Below are 23,278 nucleotides of genomic sequence, written 5' to 3' on the forward strand. Positions count from 1 at the left end.
CCGTGCTCGTGGGTTTCACCGAAGTGGTAAACGTCTGAGACCTGCATCACTTCGGGCTTTCCTCCCACATTAAGCTGAAACGCCGCGATATAACTGGAATACTGTTAAAAGCGGCGTTAAACCCAACTCACTCACTCACTCACGATTAGAAGTCAGAACACACTGTAAAGAGTTAAAGACGGAACAGGCGGAACCGTGGTAAATTCAACATTTGAAACATCCCGCTGCGTGTTCGTTTCCAATTCAATTAAGCGCGGTTCAATCAACTTGTTACTTAGCTCTACATTGAAAGCACAGTATGTTTATCTCCTGATTTCACAGGGACAATGTCTGACCTTCACAAATGGTATCATTACAACGTCGTTTTGACCCTGGCATAAAATGAGCATCAGTGCGTGAGTGAGTTGGGTTTAACGCCGCTTTTAATATTATTCCAGTTATATCGCGGCGTGTCAGCTTAATGTAGGAGGAAAGCCCCAAGTGCACCAGACCATGCTGTGTCGTCTCCATAATTTGAATCAAACAATTCATTCACTTGTTACATCATGTTGATTCCTAAGTCAACCCATCGGTACCCATAGAACCCAATTTGGATATCAGAAACTAACCACACAAGATCAATGAATGATTAAGAAAATATATTGAACTTGACACAGGATAAGGTTTACAGTCATAAAAGTCAATACAGTCGGTAAAAAATATGCGACAACAGCAATAAATAACAAGCCTTTTAGATAAGTGTATTTACAAATGTCCTGGTATTGCCGTAGTTGTAGAGATGGCAGTGGTGGTTCTTTCACGTAAGTGAGTGAGTGAGTGAGTGAGTTGGGTTTAACGCCGCTTTTAACAGTATTCCAGTTATATCGTGGCATGTCAACAAAGTGATGCAGGTCTTAGACGTTTACCACTTCGGTGAAACCCACGAGCACGGGTATGGTGCTGACAATTCTAGAAACATAATCGGGGCGAACCGGGATTCGAACCCACAATCATAGGTTTCTGGCAACTCTGCACAGCGAATCGCGGCGCCCTAGACGACTGGGCCACCCGTGCCCCCCTTCACGTAATGACGTATCCGTATGAATCTGTCATGTGCGCTAGTAGTGACACGTGGTCGACCGGATCTGGGAAGGTCACGTGTTGTGCCGTGTGTCTGCTAACGGTTCCTAAGCCTTGAAATGGTGCTTGGTGCACCGTGGAAAAACCTGGCTACAGTTGAAGATGATTCTCCTGGTTGCAGTCGGGCGATGGCGTGGTTACGTTGGGCTTCCGTCAGTCGTGGCATGTTTCCGCTGTTCACTTGCTGTAAGATTGTGATCGCATGCAAATGAAAACCCAACGCGTTTATAACCCAACAAGTGATGTGATGCACGTGCATGTCATGTTGGTGTGTTTCGGCACCAGACTCACGTGGTTGTGTTTTTCACCAAATTTCTGTAGTACCTAATACTTTCTACACAATTCAATCCCAATCATGCAGAAATTACCAATTCATTTTTTATATTATTTTTTTTATGGATCTCAGCAATTCTCTCAGATATTTACGATTTTGCTACTTTTGCGTTTCTTTTTTGGCAGAGTGTATATATTCATGTGTTTAATCATTAAGTATTTTACCATGTATATATTGTCTCTCATAAGTCGCCGAGTGTATGATCGTAGCGTTCCACCTGTACTGATATATTTAATGCCTTCCGATTTAAGATTGTAGGTACCTAAAATAAATATACACGTTTGTCTGTATCTCTATCTAAATTCTAAATGCCCAAAAGATGATATCACTGTTTGATTCAGCTCCTTCCACTGTTTGCAATGGACATATTTGTGAACACTCGAGTGCTTCCTGGCATCTTCCTTGCATGCATCTTTAGCGGGAGCTTGAGGTAAGGTTTCAGTCATCACAATGAATATATGAATATATAAAACTCAACGCCAGAGAATACAGAGTCTCGATTATCCGACGAAACAAATTTCATCAATGGCATCAATTTCACTGCTTACCCTCACCTTATCACTTTTATTCAATGATCCATATATATAAACAAAGAGAAAAGTTAAGCACACTCTAATATATTTCATTATTGTTTGGTCCCGATATTTGAAACAGTCAGGAAAGATAAAATTACGGGAAGAATTCTCGAGATGATGTAATCAGTCATGCGTGACGAAAACTCACGTGACATGTATGGTATGCCCGTGCAGCATGCTTCTCTCGGTATCTCTTAAAGCAGTATATCAAAACGTTACAATTGCTTTCTTAAGCTCGGTTTTAAACAGTTATTCCGTGACATTGTGTGACCATGGCACGAAGGCGATTATCAAACGCCACAAGATGGCAAATGATCGGCATTCAGAACGCAGGAATGTCTTGTAACGCCATTGGTCGGAATTTGGGGTATCATCACACTGTCGTAAACCGTTTAGTCGAGAAACATGCTCAGACCGGTGATGTACAGGACCGTCCCAGATCCGGAAGACCCCCTGTGACAACACATCGCGAAGACAGGGACCTTCTTCGTCTCCTACACCGAGAACCCTTGTTAACAAGTACTCGCGTAAACAGCTGAGGTTGCCCAATCGTCGTTTCAGCATCAGAACCGTCAGGAACCGGCTGAAAGCAGCAGGACTGAGGGCTAAAGCGTCCCTTGTTGAGAGATCACCACAAAGCTGCTCGTTTAGCATGGTGTATTGCGCGACAGAACTGGAATCTGAGAACTTGGACGAGTCCATTGGTCAGATGAAAGTCGCTTTCTGCTCCAGGTCACTGATGGAAGAACGAGAGTTTGGAGGCACCGGAACACGGCCTACACCCCCAGGAACATTAAATCGACTGTTGCATACGGCGGGGGCTCGGTAATGGTTTGGGGGTGTATCTCTCATGCTTCCAGGTTGGATTTGGTCACCATAAGGGGCAACTTAACAGGGGCTCAGTCCATCCGGGACGTTTTGAGGCCAGTCGTCTTTCCTCATTTTGACAACCACCCTCTTGCTACTCGACCGCAGTACATAGATGACAATGTCAGTCCTCATCGTTCGCATGCAGTCGTGGAATACATGAGGGCCAATGCAATAACGACTCTACCCTGTCCAGCAACGAGCCCAGATATGAACCCCCTTGAACATGTTTGGGATATTCTGGGGCGGTGCATACAGGCACGATATCCTCCTGTACAAGATTTACGCCAATTGGAAGCAGCATTGCATCAGGAGTGGTTGTTGTTGACCAATCAACAGATCCAACGTCTGACTGGAGGCATGAGACGTAGGGTGGAATGCGTCATCCAGGCAAGTGGAGGTTATACCCGCTACTGATCTGTTTCACGTGTCATGTCAAGTAGAGACGTTAAGGAACATTTTCACATGAAACATCAAACGTAACTCGTTAGCTCCATACTTTTTTAAGGTATTGTCTAAGGTAAAAAACAGTACCTGTGTTACCATGATGTTTTTGTCAGTAAATTTCAATCACAACTCACCAATATCGTCTTTATTTGTTGTGAAATGTTTGTTCTGTCCGGTGACATTGGTATCGCCCAGCTCATGTGGTCAATCATCCCATGCCATGATTTTTGCCATTTGTTATGGTTCAGAAATAGGGGTGTGCTTAACTTTTTTCTTTGTGTATATAATTTTCATCACTATTTTACTGTTATGCCCAACGGATTATTTAGGGGCAGATAATGGAAACTGATTATTCTCTGGCGTTGATATTATGATTTGAACATATTTGTTTGAGTTGAAAGAAACATATAGGAATGAACAGAATAGAAATCGATTCAAGCTCGACAATTTGTGTAACCATAACGGCGGGGGGGGGGGGGGGGGGTCGTCTTGTATACAACGTTATCGCCAGAGAAGAAAGGTCTCTGTTATCCGCCTAAACAGATTCCATTCGGCGTAAAAGGCAAACTAGCGATGAAAATTATATTAATTGATCACCGAAAATCAGTGATGATACCGGGTGTTCGCGAAAAGGGTACACATATCCTGCTCTACCGATGGCACCTGGAAATTTACACAAAAAGATAAGGGTTGATTTGTTGCCTGAGTTTTTCTTCACAAGACCTGTTATAGTATTGAGATCAGTGTCCAGGGTAAATATGAACCTACATTACCTTATTATTATAAACAAAATAATTTCACAATGGTCTTGTGATATTTTTGACATAAAAAGTACATACACATCGCATCCAGACACCATTAACACAGACGAATGTATACATGGTCAGGTCCAGTACATGAGAATTACATCAATGGATCTTAAAAAGACAGTGATACAGCATCCATTGTGAATAAAATGGGTACTTCGATTAAAATGATAGTTTAATTCGAAACAAATTAGCGTTTAATTCTCGTTTGAAATAGTTACGAGAAATGTGCTTAACCTTGCATTAATATATGAAAGTCAAAGACGTTGCCAGTACTGTTAACAAGTACAGAGATTCCACTGCGCAAATGAAAACGTTGCGTGTGTGTGTGGCAGGGGGTGGGCAGTTTGTTGACTGTAGATGGCTGAATTAATACATGCTACTGAGCTTATGATCAACTGGGGGACGTCAGTCTACCAGCAGAAACATCGACCCAGTTCAAGTAAATATAACCTTAATGCCAGAGAATAACTAGTCTCAGTTACCCGCCGAAACATATTTCTTTGGCCGTTAACGGGAAAGTAGGGGTGAAAACATGTGAACGGATCATTGGAAATCATCGAATCTACAGATACAGTAAACTACGTTTATAACGAACACGCTTATAACGAACTGACGGATATAACGAGCCTACTTTTAGTCCCGACCATTTGTTATATATATGCTGTATGTATGCTTATAACGAACTACGGTTATTACGAACTAAAATTAGTGGCCCCCTCGAGTTCGTTATAACCGTAGTCAACTGTAATAGGATTAAAAATATTCCAGTAAAGACGTTATGATAGCCATGAGATTTAAGGACCAATTTTTCCCTTTTCCAGCACCCTTTCGTCAGGTCTCAACGCCCTGGCAGCTGTCATTCTCGAAGATTACATCCGGGTTTTCTGCTGCACAAGAATCACGGACTTCCGGGCCACCGTTGTCTCCAAATGCCTTGGTAAGGATCACTCTCCTACCCAGAGTTCCCTGAAGTCGGCAGCCGCCATAGTACCTCTGTCACGGGTCACGCCATGCGACAATTCGTCACATCTTTCACAGTCCATTCAAGATATTGCATGTGTTTTTCATCTGTTTCAGTTTTTACAATTCTACACATTTAAATAAACATATGTCATAGAATGGTTAACTTTCACTGATAATATATCCTAAAACGAAAAGTACTATTTCCATTTGTGTAGTTATCCTTTGTTTACATTGGTTGTACGGCTCCACGTGCTGTCATCGAAGCCATACGGAAAGCTAGCGATAACGTCACTTTGATGTAAAGATATACCGTCATGCACCTCACCGTTGTAGTTGTAGTACCATATCTATATAATTATGCAAAACAATATGTAAAGCGCACCAAAGGGCTTGCGTTTGGCCAGTATGTTCTGATTTCAGAATAAAACGCGCCTGTTTGCAAACAAGAGAAAAGTCTGGTCACGTGATATGCAAATTAGCCTGTGGCAGTGGTGTTATGCTACGTCACCACTGCGCCGGAGTGTGAGTAAGGATGGTGACTTCTATTAACCCATGTAATCCTAGTTCCGCCGCATGGAGACTGTTGACAAATGTCATCATTTTCTTGTAGTCCTGCTGTGTGGAGCAGTGAGTTTAGCTGTCGCCTACCTCGTTTCATCCTTTGGAAATATTCTTCAGGTAAGGTGGGGTGAGGTGAAATGGGGTTTAACGTCTCGTCCAAGATTATTGCACTTATATAGCGACGTGCATGCACGTGTGTGTGTTTGTGTGTGTGGCTGCTTGTACTAGTCCGGACTAATGCCGATTTATAGTGCTAGCTCACTGAGATACCATGCCGCAGTTTAACATGAATATCCCACTCAGACACAGTATACTGACTCCGAGCCGACCAGTCCTTGTTTTAGCCCCTTAATGCCGAGCGCCAGACAGGGTAACAACAAGTACCATCTTTTAACGTCTTTTGGTATGAGGCAGGCGGGGATCGAACCCCGGACCTTCCGCTCTCCGGGCGGACGCTCTACCACTAGACCTTGGAGGCGGTCCTTCAGGTAAGGAAACAGATTGGTCCCTCCTTAACTTACCTGAAAGTCTAGAAAGAGGGATGAGGTGAAATGGGGCTTAACGTCGCGTCCAAAGATTATTTCACTCATTTAATATAGAGAAATGCATACACGTGTGTGTGTGTGTGTGTGTGTGTGTGTGTGTGTGTGTGTGTGTGTTTAAGCTTTCTAAAAGTTTTAGGGCATTTCCATCGGATGTCCGGATAAATGTCGGTTTTATTTGTGCAAGCACACTGAGATACCATGCCACTGTTTAATATGGTTTACCCACTCAGACACATTATGCTGATTACAAGCCGACCAGTCCTTGCTTTTATATTACCAAATGTGGCGAGTAGTTCACGGTGCTATCAAAGCGCCGACAGTGTTTGTTGTTTGTTTGTTGTTTAACGCCGCACTCAGCAATATTCCAGCAATATGACGGCGGTCTGTAAGTAATCAAGTCTGGACCAGACAATCCATTGATTGACATCATGAGCATCGATCCACGCAATTGGGATCGATGACATGCATCAACCAAGTCAGCGAGCCAGACCACCCGATCCCGTTAGTCGCCTCTTACGACAAGCATAGTCGCCTTTTACGGCAAGCATGGGTTGCTGTACTACGTCATAATAGTGTCTGCATTACACAGTGCGATCTCTATGGAGTTGTGTTCACTAACCTTTATTGAACGTGATGGATAATAATAGCATTTACTTACTTTCAGATGTGCTACTCGATACAGAGCATCATGGATGGCCCACTGTTCGGACTCTTTGTCCTCGGAATGTTCTGTCCCTGCGCAAATTCTGTTGTACGTACAGGACATGAGATATATACATATCGATTAATATATACATATCGATTAATATAAATAATATCGCAAATCATCGAAAGTCAAATGGCATCACTTTGGTAGCCTTTGTCATCTGGCGGCGGGGGGCACGGGTGGCCGAGTCGTCTAAGGCGCCGCGATTCGCTGTGCAGAGTTGCGTCCCTTGGACACGCCCGAAACCTATGATTGTGGGTTCGAATCAAGGTTCGCCCCGATTATGTTTCTAGGTTTGTCAGCACCATACCCGTGCTCGTGGGTTTCACCGAAGTGGTAAACGTCTGAGACGTGCATCACTTCGGGCTTTCCTCCCACATTAAGCTGACACGCCGTGATATAACTGGAATAGTGTTAAAAGCGGCGTTAAACCCAACTCACTCACTCACTCACTCACTGCAAAGAGTTGGTGAGATTGTTGGATGCTTCAAGACGATCGAGTTTATCCCACAGATGTCCAATAGGATTGAACTAAGGGTGTTTCCAATAGGTTGGGAAAAGCAGTACCTGGGTGTTTGACATTCTAAACAAATCCAGGGCCACACAAGCTGTGGGGTGTCAAAGTCAAAAGAAGTTTATTGTACAAAAGGCCCCCGGCCCATATACAAGAAAGAGTTAGGCATATAGATACAATCATAAATGTTACACATTGGGATATACACGTTGTTTGATTAATTCATTTCTTTTGGCTAATGCATGCTTAATATAAAGAGAAAGATTTAATATATTTGATTCGTTCTTTGTCCTCAGCATAACTACAAAGGCGTTTATCGGTGACATTGCTGTTAAATAATCTTTTAAATATTTCTTTCGGAGATCATTGTAAAATGGACAGACAAACACAAAATGAAACTCATTTTCTATCTCTTGATTACACAATGGACAAATTCTTTTCATTTTTTCAATGGACAATTTTCTTCCTTCTTTTACAAATAGGTCTAGCAAACCAAGTCGATAATTAATTAACTGTTTTCTTAAGTTTTCCGTAGTGAGTACTGATAAATATATTTCTGGTTGAAGTAAAGTCTTGAAAGTTTTGTAATATTCATAACGTGAACTATCCTCTAAAGTGGAGTGCCATTCTTGGTAGAACATAATTATAGACCGATTCCGAAATTTATTAAGAAACATATTTACATTTCCAACTGACTGGCATAGCCATATAAAACCAAAACCAAGCGAAAATAAAAGATTTCTTATATGCGATGTCCAAGTATTCTTTCCCATGTTATCTAAATGTAGAAGCGTGTTATAAGCTAAATTGGGGAGACCTTGTTCATGCATATGAAGGATTTTAAACCAGTATTTTAAACATCTGATCTGAATATATAATGGGTATCTACCACATTCACCATAAACCATGCAATTTGTTGTAGAAGATCCGACACAAAGAACCTTCTCAAAACAGTCATAACGTTGAAATTCCCATACTTCAGAACCATGCAATAAATTGGTTGTATCTGGGTATCAAAAAGCTTAAAGAAGATATTAGGTGACATCGATCCAACTTTATGAGCAGTAGACATTACACTTATTAAAGCTTTCTTTGCACGCATTGTGTGTGAAAACTAGATTCCTAAATATGAGTTGTGATCTACTATATTGACTAACTGACCATCGAATGACCATCTCTCTTTCGACGCTATATATTGGACCGCCTTTTCTGAAGATCACAATTTAAGATTTTTCCAAATTTACTGATAATTTCCATTCTTTCGTGTATGTACAAAAAAAAATATTTAATTGTCTTTGTAGACCAACAACAGTATCTGACTCTAGGATGACATCATTTGCGAAAAGTAACATTAATATTTCTTTCAAATCTGGAAACATTTGGATACCATGTTTACCACTGGCAGCTATTTCGTAATATAATTCATTAATGAAAAATGAAAATAAGATCGGACTCAAAATACAGCCTTGTCTTAGGCCCAAAGGACAATCAAAGAAATCTGTTAAACTATCCTCACAACGAACACATGATCTCACATTAGAATGCATTGATTTTAGAATAGTAAACCTTTTTCCCACGTAAACCAGCTTTTCGTAGACATGTCCATAGCTTAAAGTGATTAACAGAATCAAAAGACTTTTTAAAATCTACATATGCCACATACAAGGTTTTTTGTATAAGTGCATAAAGTGTAAATACATGATCTACGGTGGAATAACTTTTTCTGAAGCCAGCTTGAAATTCAGGAATCTTATCACGCATGGTCGCCCATTTAGAAATTCTATTGTTTAATATTGTAGTAAATACTTTTCCTAAAATGCTTATTAATGAAATACCTCTATAGTTATCTGAGTCACTCCTGTCACCTTTTTTTCATGGAGGGGGATTATTATAGAACATGACCAATTGCTGGGCAAAACTCCATTTTCAAATAACTTATTGAAACATTTGCAAAGAAAAGGCATAAATTCAAAATTAGAACACTTCAACATTTCGATAACTACATCATCAGGACCAGATGCTTTTCCCTTCTTGAGGTGATTTATCGTATCTAATATTTCGTTTTCAACAATCGGTGAATCTAGCAGAACTTCATCAACATCCGTGTAGCATTCACTAAAATAATTTTGCATATCATCAATTGTCATAATGAATATTGCATCATTTGAAAAAACCTTCTTAAAATGACTAAGCCACTGCGACTTTGTTATGTTATCTGTAGCAGAAGAACTATTCTGAAGAGATCGTACTTGTTTCCAGAACCCAGAAGGGTTGTTCATAGACTTTTTCAGTTAGTCTTGTCTATGTCTACGCATATCAAATATGTATTTCCGAGAGCAACTTTTTATATTTCTTCCTACTTTCGCAATATTTCTCTCAGTTCTAAATCTTCGTAGTGCTTTGCGGGCGTTACGCCTTGCAATTCTACATCCATAGTTAAAAGTTTTAGTTTTATCCATGTTCAGTTTTAATTGTTTTCTCATACAAGCTGCTGAATTTAGCATAATTTCAACAAAGTCATCAATTGGCCCCTCAATATTATTATCAAGTTTATCTAGAATTAACTGTTTAAAATATGTTATACTTTCTTGTAGTTTGCTCAGAAAGTTGTTCGAAAGTTGGTCATTCCATATTAGTTTCTTCTTAGTGACACCCTCATATTTTAATTTGGTATATGTTTGATTCATATGAGGGAACTACAAGTCAATTCAAAAGGTAAATGATCAGATTCTAGACGATCGCCAATATCCAACATCTTAATATAATCGAAGAAATCGGGGGAACATATAAAATAATCATTAACGCTCGCACCTTGGTTTCCACAATAGGTAAATTCTCCAAGGGTATTCCCATACACTCTCCCATTGACAATGAACAACTGAAATGTATACAACATATCTAGCAGCATCTGACCAAATTTATTAATAACGGTGTCATGGGATTTCCGATCTCCAACACATACGTTTTCATCTTCGGGGAATGGACAGTTACTATGAACAAAATCGTTTTGTATATCGACTAGAGGATTGTTTTGTTGACCAGTACGAGCATTCATATCTCCACAGACTACACTGATAGAATCTTTAAGCTGCGACTGATTATTTAATATAAACTTTTCAAGATGATCATGATTTGAGACCATATGGCTATAATACGGCGAACCAGCTGGTGGTATATATGTACATAGCAAGTTTACATTTATGTCAATTGTAAGTAACACTTTTGATATGTTCAAGCACAGGAGATTATCTACATCTGATTTAATTAACATACAAAATTTACTGACGGATTGATGGACACAAATACCACCTGACAGCCTTCCGTAGTCAGATAATTTTATTTCTGGACTATAATAAATATCATAACCAACTAAACAGTTATTATCAAAACTACAGTCCACAAAAGTTTCCACAAGACATGCTATTTTAAATTGTTGTAAGTATGATATAAAATCAGCATCATCAATTTTGTTTCGAAGTCAGTTAATATTCCAACTTGGAAAGGTGAATGTTTCGCTTGGACAATCAACGTTTAACGTAACACCGGTGTTGATAGTGTTAGGATCTTGTGAAAAACTATTCGGGCCTCGGCCAATATCCTAGCTGATAGAAGCATGTGACACTGTTTTTCCATCCGGTCTTCTATGAAAAGATCGGCTTTCTCGTGTCGTGTCTGTAGTGCTAAACGTTGTTGATGTTGTTTCGATGGTGAGGGGTTTTGTCATCAAACGACCATCTTTGAAATACCCAAAAGTGTTGGTGCCCTTAAGTGCCTGAAGCTGTTGACGTTGACGTTGACGTGACGTTAGGTCACTAGAAATTCCAAGTTCCCCTTCCTTGAATGTGGGTCTCGCTTTCAAGGTACGAACTTTGTCGTCAGACGAATGTAGCTAAGCAATCATTGGGGGAGGGCGATTTGCATTTACACGTTTAACACGAAAGTCTGTGCGCGTGTATTTTGTCCAATGGTTGCCACGTTTTGAATTTAGCATGTTCATTGAGGACAGACAACACAGTATCTGTACATGCCATTGATTTTTGATCTCCTGCAAATGCCGGTATTCCGTGGATGAGGGCATCCTTCCAAAATAACTACATGCCACGAGCACTACAGTCTACAACAGAGTTAATGGTCCAGTTGGCAGCCAATTCCCTGCTTGCTCCCTTCATCCTTATATGGACTAGTCTTAAAACATACGGGGCGGTCGGGTAGCCTAGTGGTACAAGCGTTCGCTCGTCACTCCGAAGACCCGGGTTCGAATCCCGACTTGAGTACAATGTGTGAAGCCCATTTCTGGTGTCCCCCGCCGTGATATTGCTGGAATTGCATGTTTGTTTGTTTTTTGTTTAACGCCGCCTTCAGCAATATTCCAGCTATATGGCGGCGGTATGTGTAAATAATCGAGTCTGGGACAGACAATCCAGGGATTTACATCATGAGCATCGATCTACGCAATTGGGAAAAGATGACATGCATCAAACAAGTCAGCGAGCCTGACCACCCGATCCCGGTAGTCGCCTCTTACGACAAGTATAGTCGCCATTTACGGCAAGCATGGGTTGCTGAAGACCTATTCTACCCCGGATCTTCACGTGACAAGTGTAGCATGTAGTGATTATGGCATGTAGTTGTTTTGGGAGACAACCGCACTGAGCTATGACCTATTGGTCGTGCTGTGCTGTGCTGTGCTGTGCTGTGCTACTCTGCTAGGAGCGCACATGAACATTTCCATAAACCTCCAGACATGGAAACGTGACTCAATATTTGAAGTGGCGTGGCGCATCTGCCTTACGCCATAACTCGCGCACATTTATCTCGCGCAAATTGTACCTGTATTGACATACTTTACCCATATCTTCAAAGAGGTCCCACAAACCCAATTAATTGCTTGTTAGGCCTTTCTGGCCTTTCATTTACGCACCACACACTCTACAAAGCACTGGGTTTCATGACATGGAGTGCATACAAATTGCTTTGAAATAGCTTTAATATTTCTTGTTCTGGCGTTAAACATAATGCTCTCTCCCAAACTATTTTCAGAAATAAACGACGAGTTATTTATCGTACAATAATACACTGCAGGGAGAATTAACCATGAGGGCTTGCAAAATGTTGTGCAGCCTTTTTAAGGATGTTAATAAATTGTAGAAGCTTTAAAAACATTTACCCGTATTTAAATTACGAATCTCCAGAAATTAAGATTGATAGAATAATGTTTTATCGTGAAATAAACGACGCTTCGTTCTTCATTGTTCTTGGCGATGTAACATATAATGTTGGGTTTTTTTAATTCAAAGCAGACCCTTAGTTTTCTGTTGTGTTACATAGGGTGCCACCGCTGGTTTCTTTACCTCCCTGGCGTTCATGTTGTGGATTGGTATCGGTGCCTATGTGAACGGGGTGTCAACGCCAACATCCTACACCTCCGTCGACGGTTGCAACTGGGAGACAACTGGTTACAACAATACAGATCTACAAAGTGTTTACAACATCACCAAAGGCGACATCGTTCAAGCTAGTGAATCTGAAATATCTGAAAAGTAGGTGGGAATCATTGCTTTTTGTAGATAAGGCCATCTCGTGTAATTTAAAGAGCGAAGGAACAGTGCCCCGAGTGTTCGATTGGCGTGCCAAAGACGCGGGTTCGATTGCTCGTGTACATAAATTCCCGGGGTTTGAAGCTGAGTTAGAATAATGGGTATTGTTAAGTATGAACGGATTATTGTTCCCGAAAATTCAGATTGCTTATATTTTCTTTTGCAGAAACTACTATTCAATATATGATTTATCCTATCTCAACTACACTGCTACCGGAATGACTGTCACCGTCGGCATCGGAGTACTAGTGAGCCTTGCTACTCGTATGTATGCTCCTATTCAGTATAATGACCAAAAGTGAATACCCAATTAAGGGTTTTAATTTAATTAAATTTGAAGGCGCCGCAATTCGCTGTGCAGAGTAGGGTCCCTTGGGCCCGTCAGAAACCTATGATTGTTGGTTTGAAACCCAGTTCGTTCCGATAATGTTTCTATGTCAGAACTACACCTGTGATCGAGGGTTTCACCAAAGTGGTAAATATCTGAAACCTTTATCACTTCCCACAGTAAGCTGACACGCCGTGATATAACTGGAATACTGTTCCAAGTGCGTTAAACCCAACTCACTCACTCACTCACTCATTTTTAAAAGGGTTTTTAAGAAATTTCGGATGTAAAGATTTCATCAGAAAAGAGAAAGACAAAATTGGCATTTTGTCTACTCTGACATTAATATGCCAATGTGTGTGTGTATACACTAGCGGAAAAAAAGTAACGATGCTTAATATAAACTTTAACAAGAGAAAATTGATTCTGAAATTACATTATGCATCTTTTAATACATATTCATGAAGACATCTCCTCGACTTTAGATTGATTTACAATTTACACGTGCATGTGCATGTTCATGCACAGCGTTTAATTTGGATGTTTGCGTTATTGTTTGAAGTATGATGTTCACACAGTCGTTGTTTAGCTATATCAGGTGGTCATAAAAACACTTTTGTTTCAAAATAACGCTCACGCAATGCCACAGCTTGCTGAAAAGCAACATCCACGCGTCGTGGGTTTGCTGCAAACGGGAAAGGCGCAAAACGAATTTACCAGATATTGTGCTGTTCATCGAAACACATCATCTCTTTGGTGGTGTTATCTACAGCAGGGCAACACTCACGACTTGCCACGGGCCGGTCGCCCACGTGCGATGTCACAACCATATTTGGTTGGTGCATCTTGGGAATCGAGACAAAACTGCCACATCACCTATGACAAATCCTGGGTTGAGACCAATTAGTGGCAGAACCGTACGATACCGGTTTAGGAAACACAACATCCGGCGTACGCCACGGGGGCAACATCGTTCAAGATCATGTTCTACCCTGATTGCAAATGCAGGGACGTAACGTGACGTTGCAGCATGACCATCCGCCCACATGTTGCACGTGTTGTAACACACCCTCTGAGGCAGAACAATATTGCTGTACTGCCATGGTCGGCTGTTTCTCCAGACCACTCCTCATAGAACATGTTTTGGATGAGATGGTCGGCGCCAACGACAACCCCAGATCCAGCCGGTAACGCTAGATCAGTCTTTGGTTGAGTATGAGTATGGTTTTACGCCGCTTTTAGCAATATTCCAGCAAAATCACGGCAGGGGACACCAGGAATGGGCTTCACACATAGTACCCATGTCGGGAATCGAACCCGGGTCTTCGGCTTGACGAGCGAACGTTTTAACCACTAGGCTACCCGACCGCCCTGTCTTTGGTTGACATTTGGATAATGTTTCTAGGTTTGTCAGTAGCATATCCGTGATTTTGGGTTTCACAAATCTGGTAAACGTCTGTTCATTCACTCAGTTCCTTTGTTTTCCAGGGCGGTTTTGTAAAGGACCACCTGGAGCGGCTAAGTACAGCCATCCGGTACTGGACGTAATTTGCCCCTGTCTGCCGGAGAGCCTTCTGTCTGTCTTTAGATGCAGTGCACCAGAACAGGTACAATGAGAAATCTACCATGACTTTGCAAAATACCCTTTACTGTTCAGGCTTAATCAGACTCATACTGAATCATAATAACAACCTTTGAATGAAACAATCTGAATTCGTGGGCCCATTGCCGCGGAAGATGACAGTGATAGGATGGTATGCACTCATTTATGCACAGACATTTACAAACAAGGATATAAACAAAAGTAAGTAACAAATGCAAAGTTGTGATTGTTAGAATATTTAAAGCATGTGTGGCAGTACATGTTTTAGACAGAAAACACAAGAAAAACACACACACACACACACACACACACACACACACACACACACACACACACACACACACACACACACACACACTTTGCCTTCCTACCCTATTTGCTACTATGTTATTTTACACCCAAGGCAATCGATTCTAACTAACTTTTTATCTTTTCAAGGAATACCAAGCGGCGCCTGTCAACGGCGATACCGACGTGAAGGATTCAGGCTTCTGATATGTTCAAATATGGTATACATGGTTTCCAATATTGGCTCCATGTAGGATTGTGTTTTAGTGGAAAGATGCTAGAGTTATCAAAGGTCCTCCCTCATGGAGGTTGAAGTGAAGACATATACTAAAGAATCAATGTTAATATCCTGTCCTCCTAACATTTGATCTCAAACATGTTCTTTTGTGTATTGATTACCCATATATTATTAGTCCCCTGTGCCACTCTTATTTCAGATCCCGACATATTTTTATGTTACAGCTTGCCAATAGTAAACTTGTATCAATATTAATTTATAATCCAGAAAATTTATTAGAATAATCCTTAAAATTAGCAAAAGCTGCACTTTCCTATGTCCCATCTAGAAATATTTCTATATCATCAGCATATGGTCCAAATTTATGTTCAAGTACGGTATGTCTGTTACAGTCAATGTGTAAATTGACTACTCGGTCATTTTGCAAATATTTTTTCCGAATGATTGACTAACAGTTATAAAGAAGTTGAAGGAGGTTAAAAAACATCACACTAGATTAATTATGCTGGGATAAGAAGTCAAAAGAACTTTCAGAATATAGATTGACTTTTGTTTTCTTTTAAGCCTATCATTTTCAGTCACTCGGGTATGAAATAGAGCATACAAATGTTTGGAATTCGTTATCATGATATAATAAATGCAGAAATAAAAGTAAAATGTCTTAAATATTTTGGCGTTTTGAAATTGGAGTCATTTTACACATTGACTGTAACATCTCAAAATATTAGACATGATTATATGTCGTTTGTGGTCCGATTCAAATCTCGAGAAGGTTGTAAAGTTACATGGATAAAAATAAAGAACCTAAGAAAAAATCATTTGACAGCCATGTTAAGTTGTGAACTGACTGTAAAATGTTTCGGCTGATGCATTGGGTGATCTGGAGAGTGGTTGCCTCGCCTCAGCGTGACAGGCAATCCGTGTCCTGTATTATTGTTAGTCTAAAGGAAACACGTATTTTCCATTAGTGAGTCTTGAGCAGGGATGTGAGCAGGTTGTGTTGAGTCATATCAGTGTGCACAGCTGATATACGTAGATTAGCCTGGGATTTTCACCCGGCTTTTGAAATATTGGTATCGGTACCAGATCTACATTTCATGGCATCCGGCGTCCTACTCTGCGGCATCCGGAATACCACTTAACAGGGCTCAAACACATATCTGATATGTGTTGTAGATATTTTACAGAAAAAGTGATTAACGAATACAGGCAGGATATACAACTGTCACATAACAAGGTAGTCACAATTTTATGGATAACAACTTCTTTAATACTGTGAAAAGCGACGTTTCGGTATAGATCCTTATACCGTTGTCAAGCAAGACTGAATGAGGGACATAGTACACAAGCCACATAGCCACAAGTCATCAATCAACAGAGATCAAGGCTATTTCATCCCATCCGCCTACTATGAACTCATCAAGCAATAATCATTTATCCTGTTTATTGGCTTCATGTCCCTATTGGCTTCCACCTATGTGTTCTCTGTCCACCGTGTTGTCACAGCATCATCCCTTTGTTGTCAACACCTACCTATGTTATCCCACTCCTGTATGCAATTGTTGTTACTGTTAATCCTCCATCTACTATATATATTCTGTACTATGTCCCTCATTCAGTCTTGCTTGACAACGGTGTAAGAATCTATACCGAAACGTCGCTTTTCACAGTTTTACAGAAGTTGTTATCCATAAAATTGTTTCTACCTTGTCATTCGTCAACTTCTAAGTAATGCCTATCAAACAATTTAACTTTCACATATCTCCTTTAGAATGGAATATAGTATAGACAATGTTTTATATTTCGAGCATGATTTCCTTATGTTTAGATTTGAAGAACACACCGATATGAACACTATTGCTTATGCAAGTTAATTTATTACGTTCTATTTCATATACAGTAAACAACGGTTATACAGAAGTCAAAGGAACCACTAATTTTAGTTCGTTATAACCTGAGTTCGTTATTAGCATATGCACAGCATATATAGCAAAAGGGCAGGACCAAAAGCACTTCGTTATATCCTTCTGTTCGTTATAAGTGTGTTCGTTATAAACGTAGTTTACTGTACAGGGCATGGTATTCTGTTTCAGGTATGAGACATATTGGACACATGACTTCTAAATCACAAAGCCTTCCACAACATTTCTGTATTCGGAGTCAATGAAATTTACTTAATGTCCTCCTGTGGTATAGGTTAGTTATATCTGCCAAGTATAATTTACATTCAAGCAAAGATTTAAAAAAAAAAAATTCTACTTGTTTTTATGTATTAAGTATACCTTGCCAATATTGTAAACAATTGTTTGAATACATTAAGGAACAATATTTCATCTCCAACCTCTTGTGGACCCGTGAAGAATCCGGGGTAGAATAGGTCTTCAGCATCCCATGCTTGCCGTAAAAGGCGACTAACGGGATCGGGTGGTCAGGTTCGCTGACTTGGTTGATGCATGTCTTCGATTCCAATTGCGTGGATTGATGCTCATGATATTAATCACTGGATTGTCTGGTCCAGACTCGATTATTTACAGACCGCCGTCATATAGCTGGAATATTGCTGAGTGCGGCGTTAAACAACAAACCAACCAACCAACCAACCTCTTGTGACAACGATACTGGGTCGACAGGGACTCAACTCAAGAAAGTACTAGAATCTGCACATTACTAAGGAAGTGTTATCCCAATCTGCACATTACTAATGAAGTGTTATCCAATCTGCACATTACTAAGGAAGTGTTATCCAATCTGCACATTACTAAGGAAGTGTTATCCCAATCTGCACATTACTAATGAAGTGTTATCCAATCTGCACATTACTAATGAAGTGTTATCCAATCTGCACATTACTAAGGAAGTGTTATCCAATCTGCACATTACTAAGGAAGTGTTATCCAATCTGCACATTACTAATGAAGTGTTATCCAATCTGCACATTACTAATGAAGTGTTATCCAATCTGCACATTACTAATGAAGTGTTATCCAATCTGCACATTACTAATGAAGTGTTATCCAATCTGCACATTACTAAGGAAGTGTTATCCAATCTGCACATTACTAATGAAGTGTTATCCAATCTGCACATTACTAAGGAAGTGTTATCCAATCTGCACATTACTAAGGAAGTGTTATCCAATCTGCACATTACTAAGGAAGTGTTATCCAATCTGCACATTACTAAGAAAGTGTAATCCTAATAATAACATTTGTTACATTTGATCACTTTCTAAATGGCATTGTGTATTCATAGCTTTCGGCCATGGGAGCCGTGCCAATTTACATTTGTCAGAGTGGAACACAAAGTACGTGATCTAGACTACCAGTTGTCATTTTTGTGGAAGCCTCGGTGGCTGAGTGGGTTAGATCGCTGACGTTGTGTGCGGGCGATTAGATGCCTCGCTCTGACAACGTTGAATCGAATCACGGATTGGGCTCAACCCCCAAAACTACTAGAATCTGTACTTTACTAAGAAAGTGTTCTCCTAAACATGTCTTACATACTGTTCCACGTCCATTACGAAGGAGCAGAACTTTAACATGTGTTGGCCAGTTGAGGGGTCTTCTATCGCATCTTTCCTTTAACAAAATATAACACTGGTGTGGATATCTATACGGTTGCCGTGATATTAAGCGTAACCAATGCTTAATGTACCTTGTAAAATAGATAACTTAAAGACAGCTCTCTCCGTATGATTATAGTCTCTAACACATGATGGTCGATTCTGACAAAAGCCTTTTATGGTTCGTAGAAATTAGATATATTGATATCAGACATGTATTTATACCGACAACTTGTGTTGTGTAATGTTATAGTCACGTGAAATAGTGAAACTAGTACCAATAGGGATACCTTGAAATGACAGTGGAGATTAAGTGAATCGAGATCGCATTAACGCGAAAGGATATGAACCTCATACCTCATACTGTTTCAGTATACACACAGTGTCTTCTAAAATGTCATGTACACTGTCGAACTACTTACAAATTTCTAAATATAATTGAAGATATATGTGAAACTTTCACATTGTTGCTGTATTTTATGGAGTAGTCATTACCTGTTTGATCAATATGAATAACAAATCTTGAGTTAGAGTGAGAGAGTGAGTTGGGTTTTAACGCCGCTTTTAACAGTATGACAGTTATATCACGGCGTGTCAACTTAATGTGGGAGGAAAGCCCGAAGTGATGCAGGTCTCAGACGTTTACCACTTCGGTGAAACCCACGAGCACGGGTATGGTGCTGACAAACCTAGAAACATAATCGGGGCGAACCTTGATTCGAACCCACAATCATAGGTTTCTGTCGTGCCCAAGGGACGCAACTCTGCACAGCGATCTTGAGTTAGAATACTGGCCAACGAAGTGTTAGCGATATCAATGACCTCCGGTGCCAATTTGGCCGAGCACAGTCCCACTTTAAGATTTCTCGTTTTCTCATCTGCATCTTACTTTTTGTGACCCTATTATGCACACAGCATACATAACGGTATTGTCTGACACTTTAATATTTAAAAGGCAGAGCGAAAGCAAAATAATGTTTTGAAACAACTTACACATAGATATGTTGTTTAGATTATCACAATGTATCCAGTATCTTCTTTATAGAATGTATTATCGTCCACAAGGTTTACTTCCTGTATTCCACCATTAAATATTCTTTCTCTGCCAATATGTCTTTGTTATGTTGATAAAATTTTACTTCTGAGTTTTGACAATAGGAATTAAGGTAGTGTTCTTGTGAATCGGTCTTCCACAAATGCGTACAATAGCAACAAGAATATAATGTAGGGTACAGTTGAATTGTAAACATGCATCGCTGACACTTGCACAACTTGTTCTCAACACATGAAGATCTTTTTTCGTTAGTGAGTGGGTTTGGTGTAATGCCACTTTGAAAAATAGTTCAGTTACATTACGGCATGGCATCTTTATATGGGACGAAAGACCGTTCACAACTTTGGTGGACCTAAGGTTGGTTGGTTGGTTTGTTGTTTAACGCCGCACTCAGCAATATTCCAGCTATATGACGGCGTTCTGTAAATAATAAAGTCTGGACCAGACAATCCAATGATTAATATCATGAGCATCGATCCACGCAATTGGGATCGATGACATGCATCAACCAAGTCAGCGAGCCTGACCACCCGATCTCGTTAGTCGCCTCTTACAACAAGCATAGTCGCCTTGTACAGCAAGCATAGCCGCCTTGTACAGCAAGCATAGTCGCCTTGTACAGCAAGCATGGGTTGCTGCGACACAAAGGAGCATGGTCATGACAAACCTAGAAACATTCGGAGTGAACCGGGATTTGAATCATAGGTGACGCACGCGCTTCTGGACAGGGAATCGCGGTGCCTTAGACGCCATGGCCATCGGTGTCCCCAAACGTCCCAGTGAAATCTGTCAGAAAGCCTTTTGAGCACAAATGGTTTTTTTATTTCGTTACGTTGTTTAGTTCCACTTTCATTATACTCGATTTCGTTTCCTTTACCATCTCAATTTCCATTTGTACCAAAATGGCAGCCTTCAGCCAGGAGTGTTGACCATGTGCTTGACCAACAGAAATACAGTCTTGTGTGTCTAAAACAGCCTTGGCGTCCTCTATCCATCACGAACCGCCCGTCCCTCACCCGTGCATCCAAGCACCGTGTTTTCAAAATCCAAATATGACCTCTATTTGCGATCTTTGAAAATATGCATTAATGTGACTCAATCGCTGCCCAATTCTAATTCTAGTTGCACAGGTGACATGTTATGCTAAGTAATCGTGAAATGGGTTTTCTCTGACCATAGATTCAATAATTACGCCGGCGGTCAACAAACAAAGGATAAATAGTTTAACATATGAATTTATTTAAGAATAGTAACAATATGAACTCGTAGACATAGAAAACAGTAGAGTACATAGAGCACTGCAGTACTAAATACTGATACTGACACAACTTGTTATATGTCTGAGTGAAATCTAAAGCACCAGAGGATTGTTTGTTTGTTTGATGCTGCAGTCAGCAATATTCAAGCTATCTCACACCGACAAACCAGCGAATAACATTATGAGCAACGTCCGAACCAGAACAAGGAAAGCCAATCAAAGTGTGACCACTTAAAACATCGCAGCATACTACAGCCATTGAATACTCGGGGCCTGTTCTAATCCTGAGACGCCATGGTGTAGACGCGTATTACACCAGTTCCAAGCCCTATAAAATACGAAATTGTTTTCCTTTCTCAATACGTATTTTCTTGTGTTTAATGCACACATTCTTTCCAAACTTACAGCTGAGAGGGGTGTGAGTATTATACATGCAGACGATAATAAAAAAAGCGACAAGGCCCCTTCCATTTCATAAGAAATCTTGATTGTACGATTACAACAATATCATGACCATATGTTTATGAATCACTCTCCAATAGTGACGACACCAGGTGTTCACGAGTTAAGATTTTCCCCCAAATCGGAAATATTACTGCTGGCAGCTTCAATCCCTGAAATGTCAACAAGCCTGCAGTGAAGTATGCGACCTAGTCCCGCCACCACGCGTTCGTTTTGGAAACAGTTTTCTGGCTTTATGATTTTAATCCATTTCATTAATATCCTTTACAAAGATTCATTCAAATTTGTCTAAAACCATTTTGGCGAAATCGTAATTTCTACACTCAGCCAAGTCTGCTTCAACATAAGGCAGCAACGTGTGTCTTTATTAGAACATCAAGTCGATGAGAGCACACCCTCAATGGTATGCCAAAGCAAGAAATAAGTGTCTGCAATACCTTGTTAGTCGACCCGAAAGTCTCGACACAACACTAACAACAGGTGGACGACTGTCTGGAGGAATAGGGCTTCACTGAATCAATATTGAATTTCTCTTGTTTCAGTTAGGATCCAACACCTATTTTAAAGATGGCCATTGAGCATCTCATTTACAGTGCGTCTTAATCCCAAACCATTATGGTACCACTGGTTTTCCTACCCATAAATCCTAACTTGAAGCCTTAACTTGTGTGTGCAGAAAGGAATTGGGAGTTATAGGGCACATGTTACTGTTGGTCTTCAAATCAGAAAGATAATATCAGTATTATTGTAACAACAAATAAATTTACAAATGTCGACACTGTTTTAGACCAATAAATTTGGTTAAGCATATGCGACAAACTGAACATCATTATAAACAACTGAGATCCAAGGAATCTAATCTAGTGAATAAGATTCAAACCAGAATTCCCAATACCGTAATTAATAGTGAATTCCAAAACACAGATACGGTGAATTTTGTTCCTGGGAAGTACCAATCTCATTAAAATCAGAACTTAGTTTTCGCTACTGCAAAACAAAGATCTGAAGACATCCCATTACGGGTCACGTCAGAACGACCTTTCGCGAACTTTGACCGACCAATGAAATGACAGACAAGAGATCGACATTCGCCAATCAGAAGGCAGCTTTCTCGAGCTTTACGATACTAGTTTCAAATTGGCAACTACGCTTCGAAATATATATTGACGTAGTCTCGATTAAATCTTTTAAAACTGATCAAAAGAACATTCTGGAATGGCTTATAGATGGCCTAAATTGTATAGATCATAAAACCCGTAACTGTCGTTCGGAATACCCCCTGTTAAATATTTTGAGGTTGCATGATTAGAAAACACATTCCGACTGTCACTTTCATGATCTGGTAAGCGACACTCTGGTTGGATGAGGGTCGTTCTGACGTGACTTGTAATGGGTAGCGGTAGCGAGAACTAAGATCTGATTTTAATGAGATTGGGGACGTACACACA

At 40.2% G+C, this 23,278-nt stretch overlaps 1 protein-coding gene across 3 annotated transcripts in view; it reads left to right on the forward strand.

The window, feature by feature from the left end:
* Nucleotides 1-17,963, forward strand: part of LOC124133566 (sodium-coupled monocarboxylate transporter 2-like) — a 144,778-nt gene extending 126,815 nt beyond the window's left edge. For 2 of the 3 annotated variants that reach the window (XM_046498006.2, XM_046498007.2), the window contains 8 exons: nucleotides 1,795-1,883; nucleotides 4,973-5,088; nucleotides 5,725-5,792; nucleotides 6,885-6,971; nucleotides 12,769-12,980; nucleotides 13,204-13,301; nucleotides 14,854-14,972; nucleotides 15,407-17,130. In XM_046498006.2, coding sequence (XP_046353962.2) covers nucleotides 1,795-1,883; nucleotides 4,973-5,088; nucleotides 5,725-5,792; nucleotides 6,885-6,971; nucleotides 12,769-12,980; nucleotides 13,204-13,301; nucleotides 14,854-14,972; nucleotides 15,407-15,463 — 846 coding nt within the window. In that variant the 3' untranslated portion in view covers nucleotides 15,464-17,130. Of the gene's footprint in view, nucleotides 1-1,794; nucleotides 1,884-4,972; nucleotides 5,089-5,724; nucleotides 5,793-6,884; nucleotides 6,972-12,768; nucleotides 12,981-13,203; nucleotides 13,302-14,853; nucleotides 14,973-15,406; nucleotides 17,131-17,587 lie in introns of those variants that run through there. The other variant, XM_046498005.2, reaches the window with a different exon arrangement.
* The last annotated feature ends 5,315 nt before the right edge of the window (nucleotides 17,964-23,278 follow it).

The sequence above is a fragment of the Haliotis rufescens genome, unplaced genomic scaffold, assembly GCF_023055435.1.
Source record: "Haliotis rufescens isolate VD_foot unplaced genomic scaffold, xgHalRufe1.0.p SCAF_5, whole genome shotgun sequence".
NCBI lineage: Eukaryota > Metazoa > Mollusca > Gastropoda > Lepetellida > Haliotidae > Haliotis > Haliotis rufescens.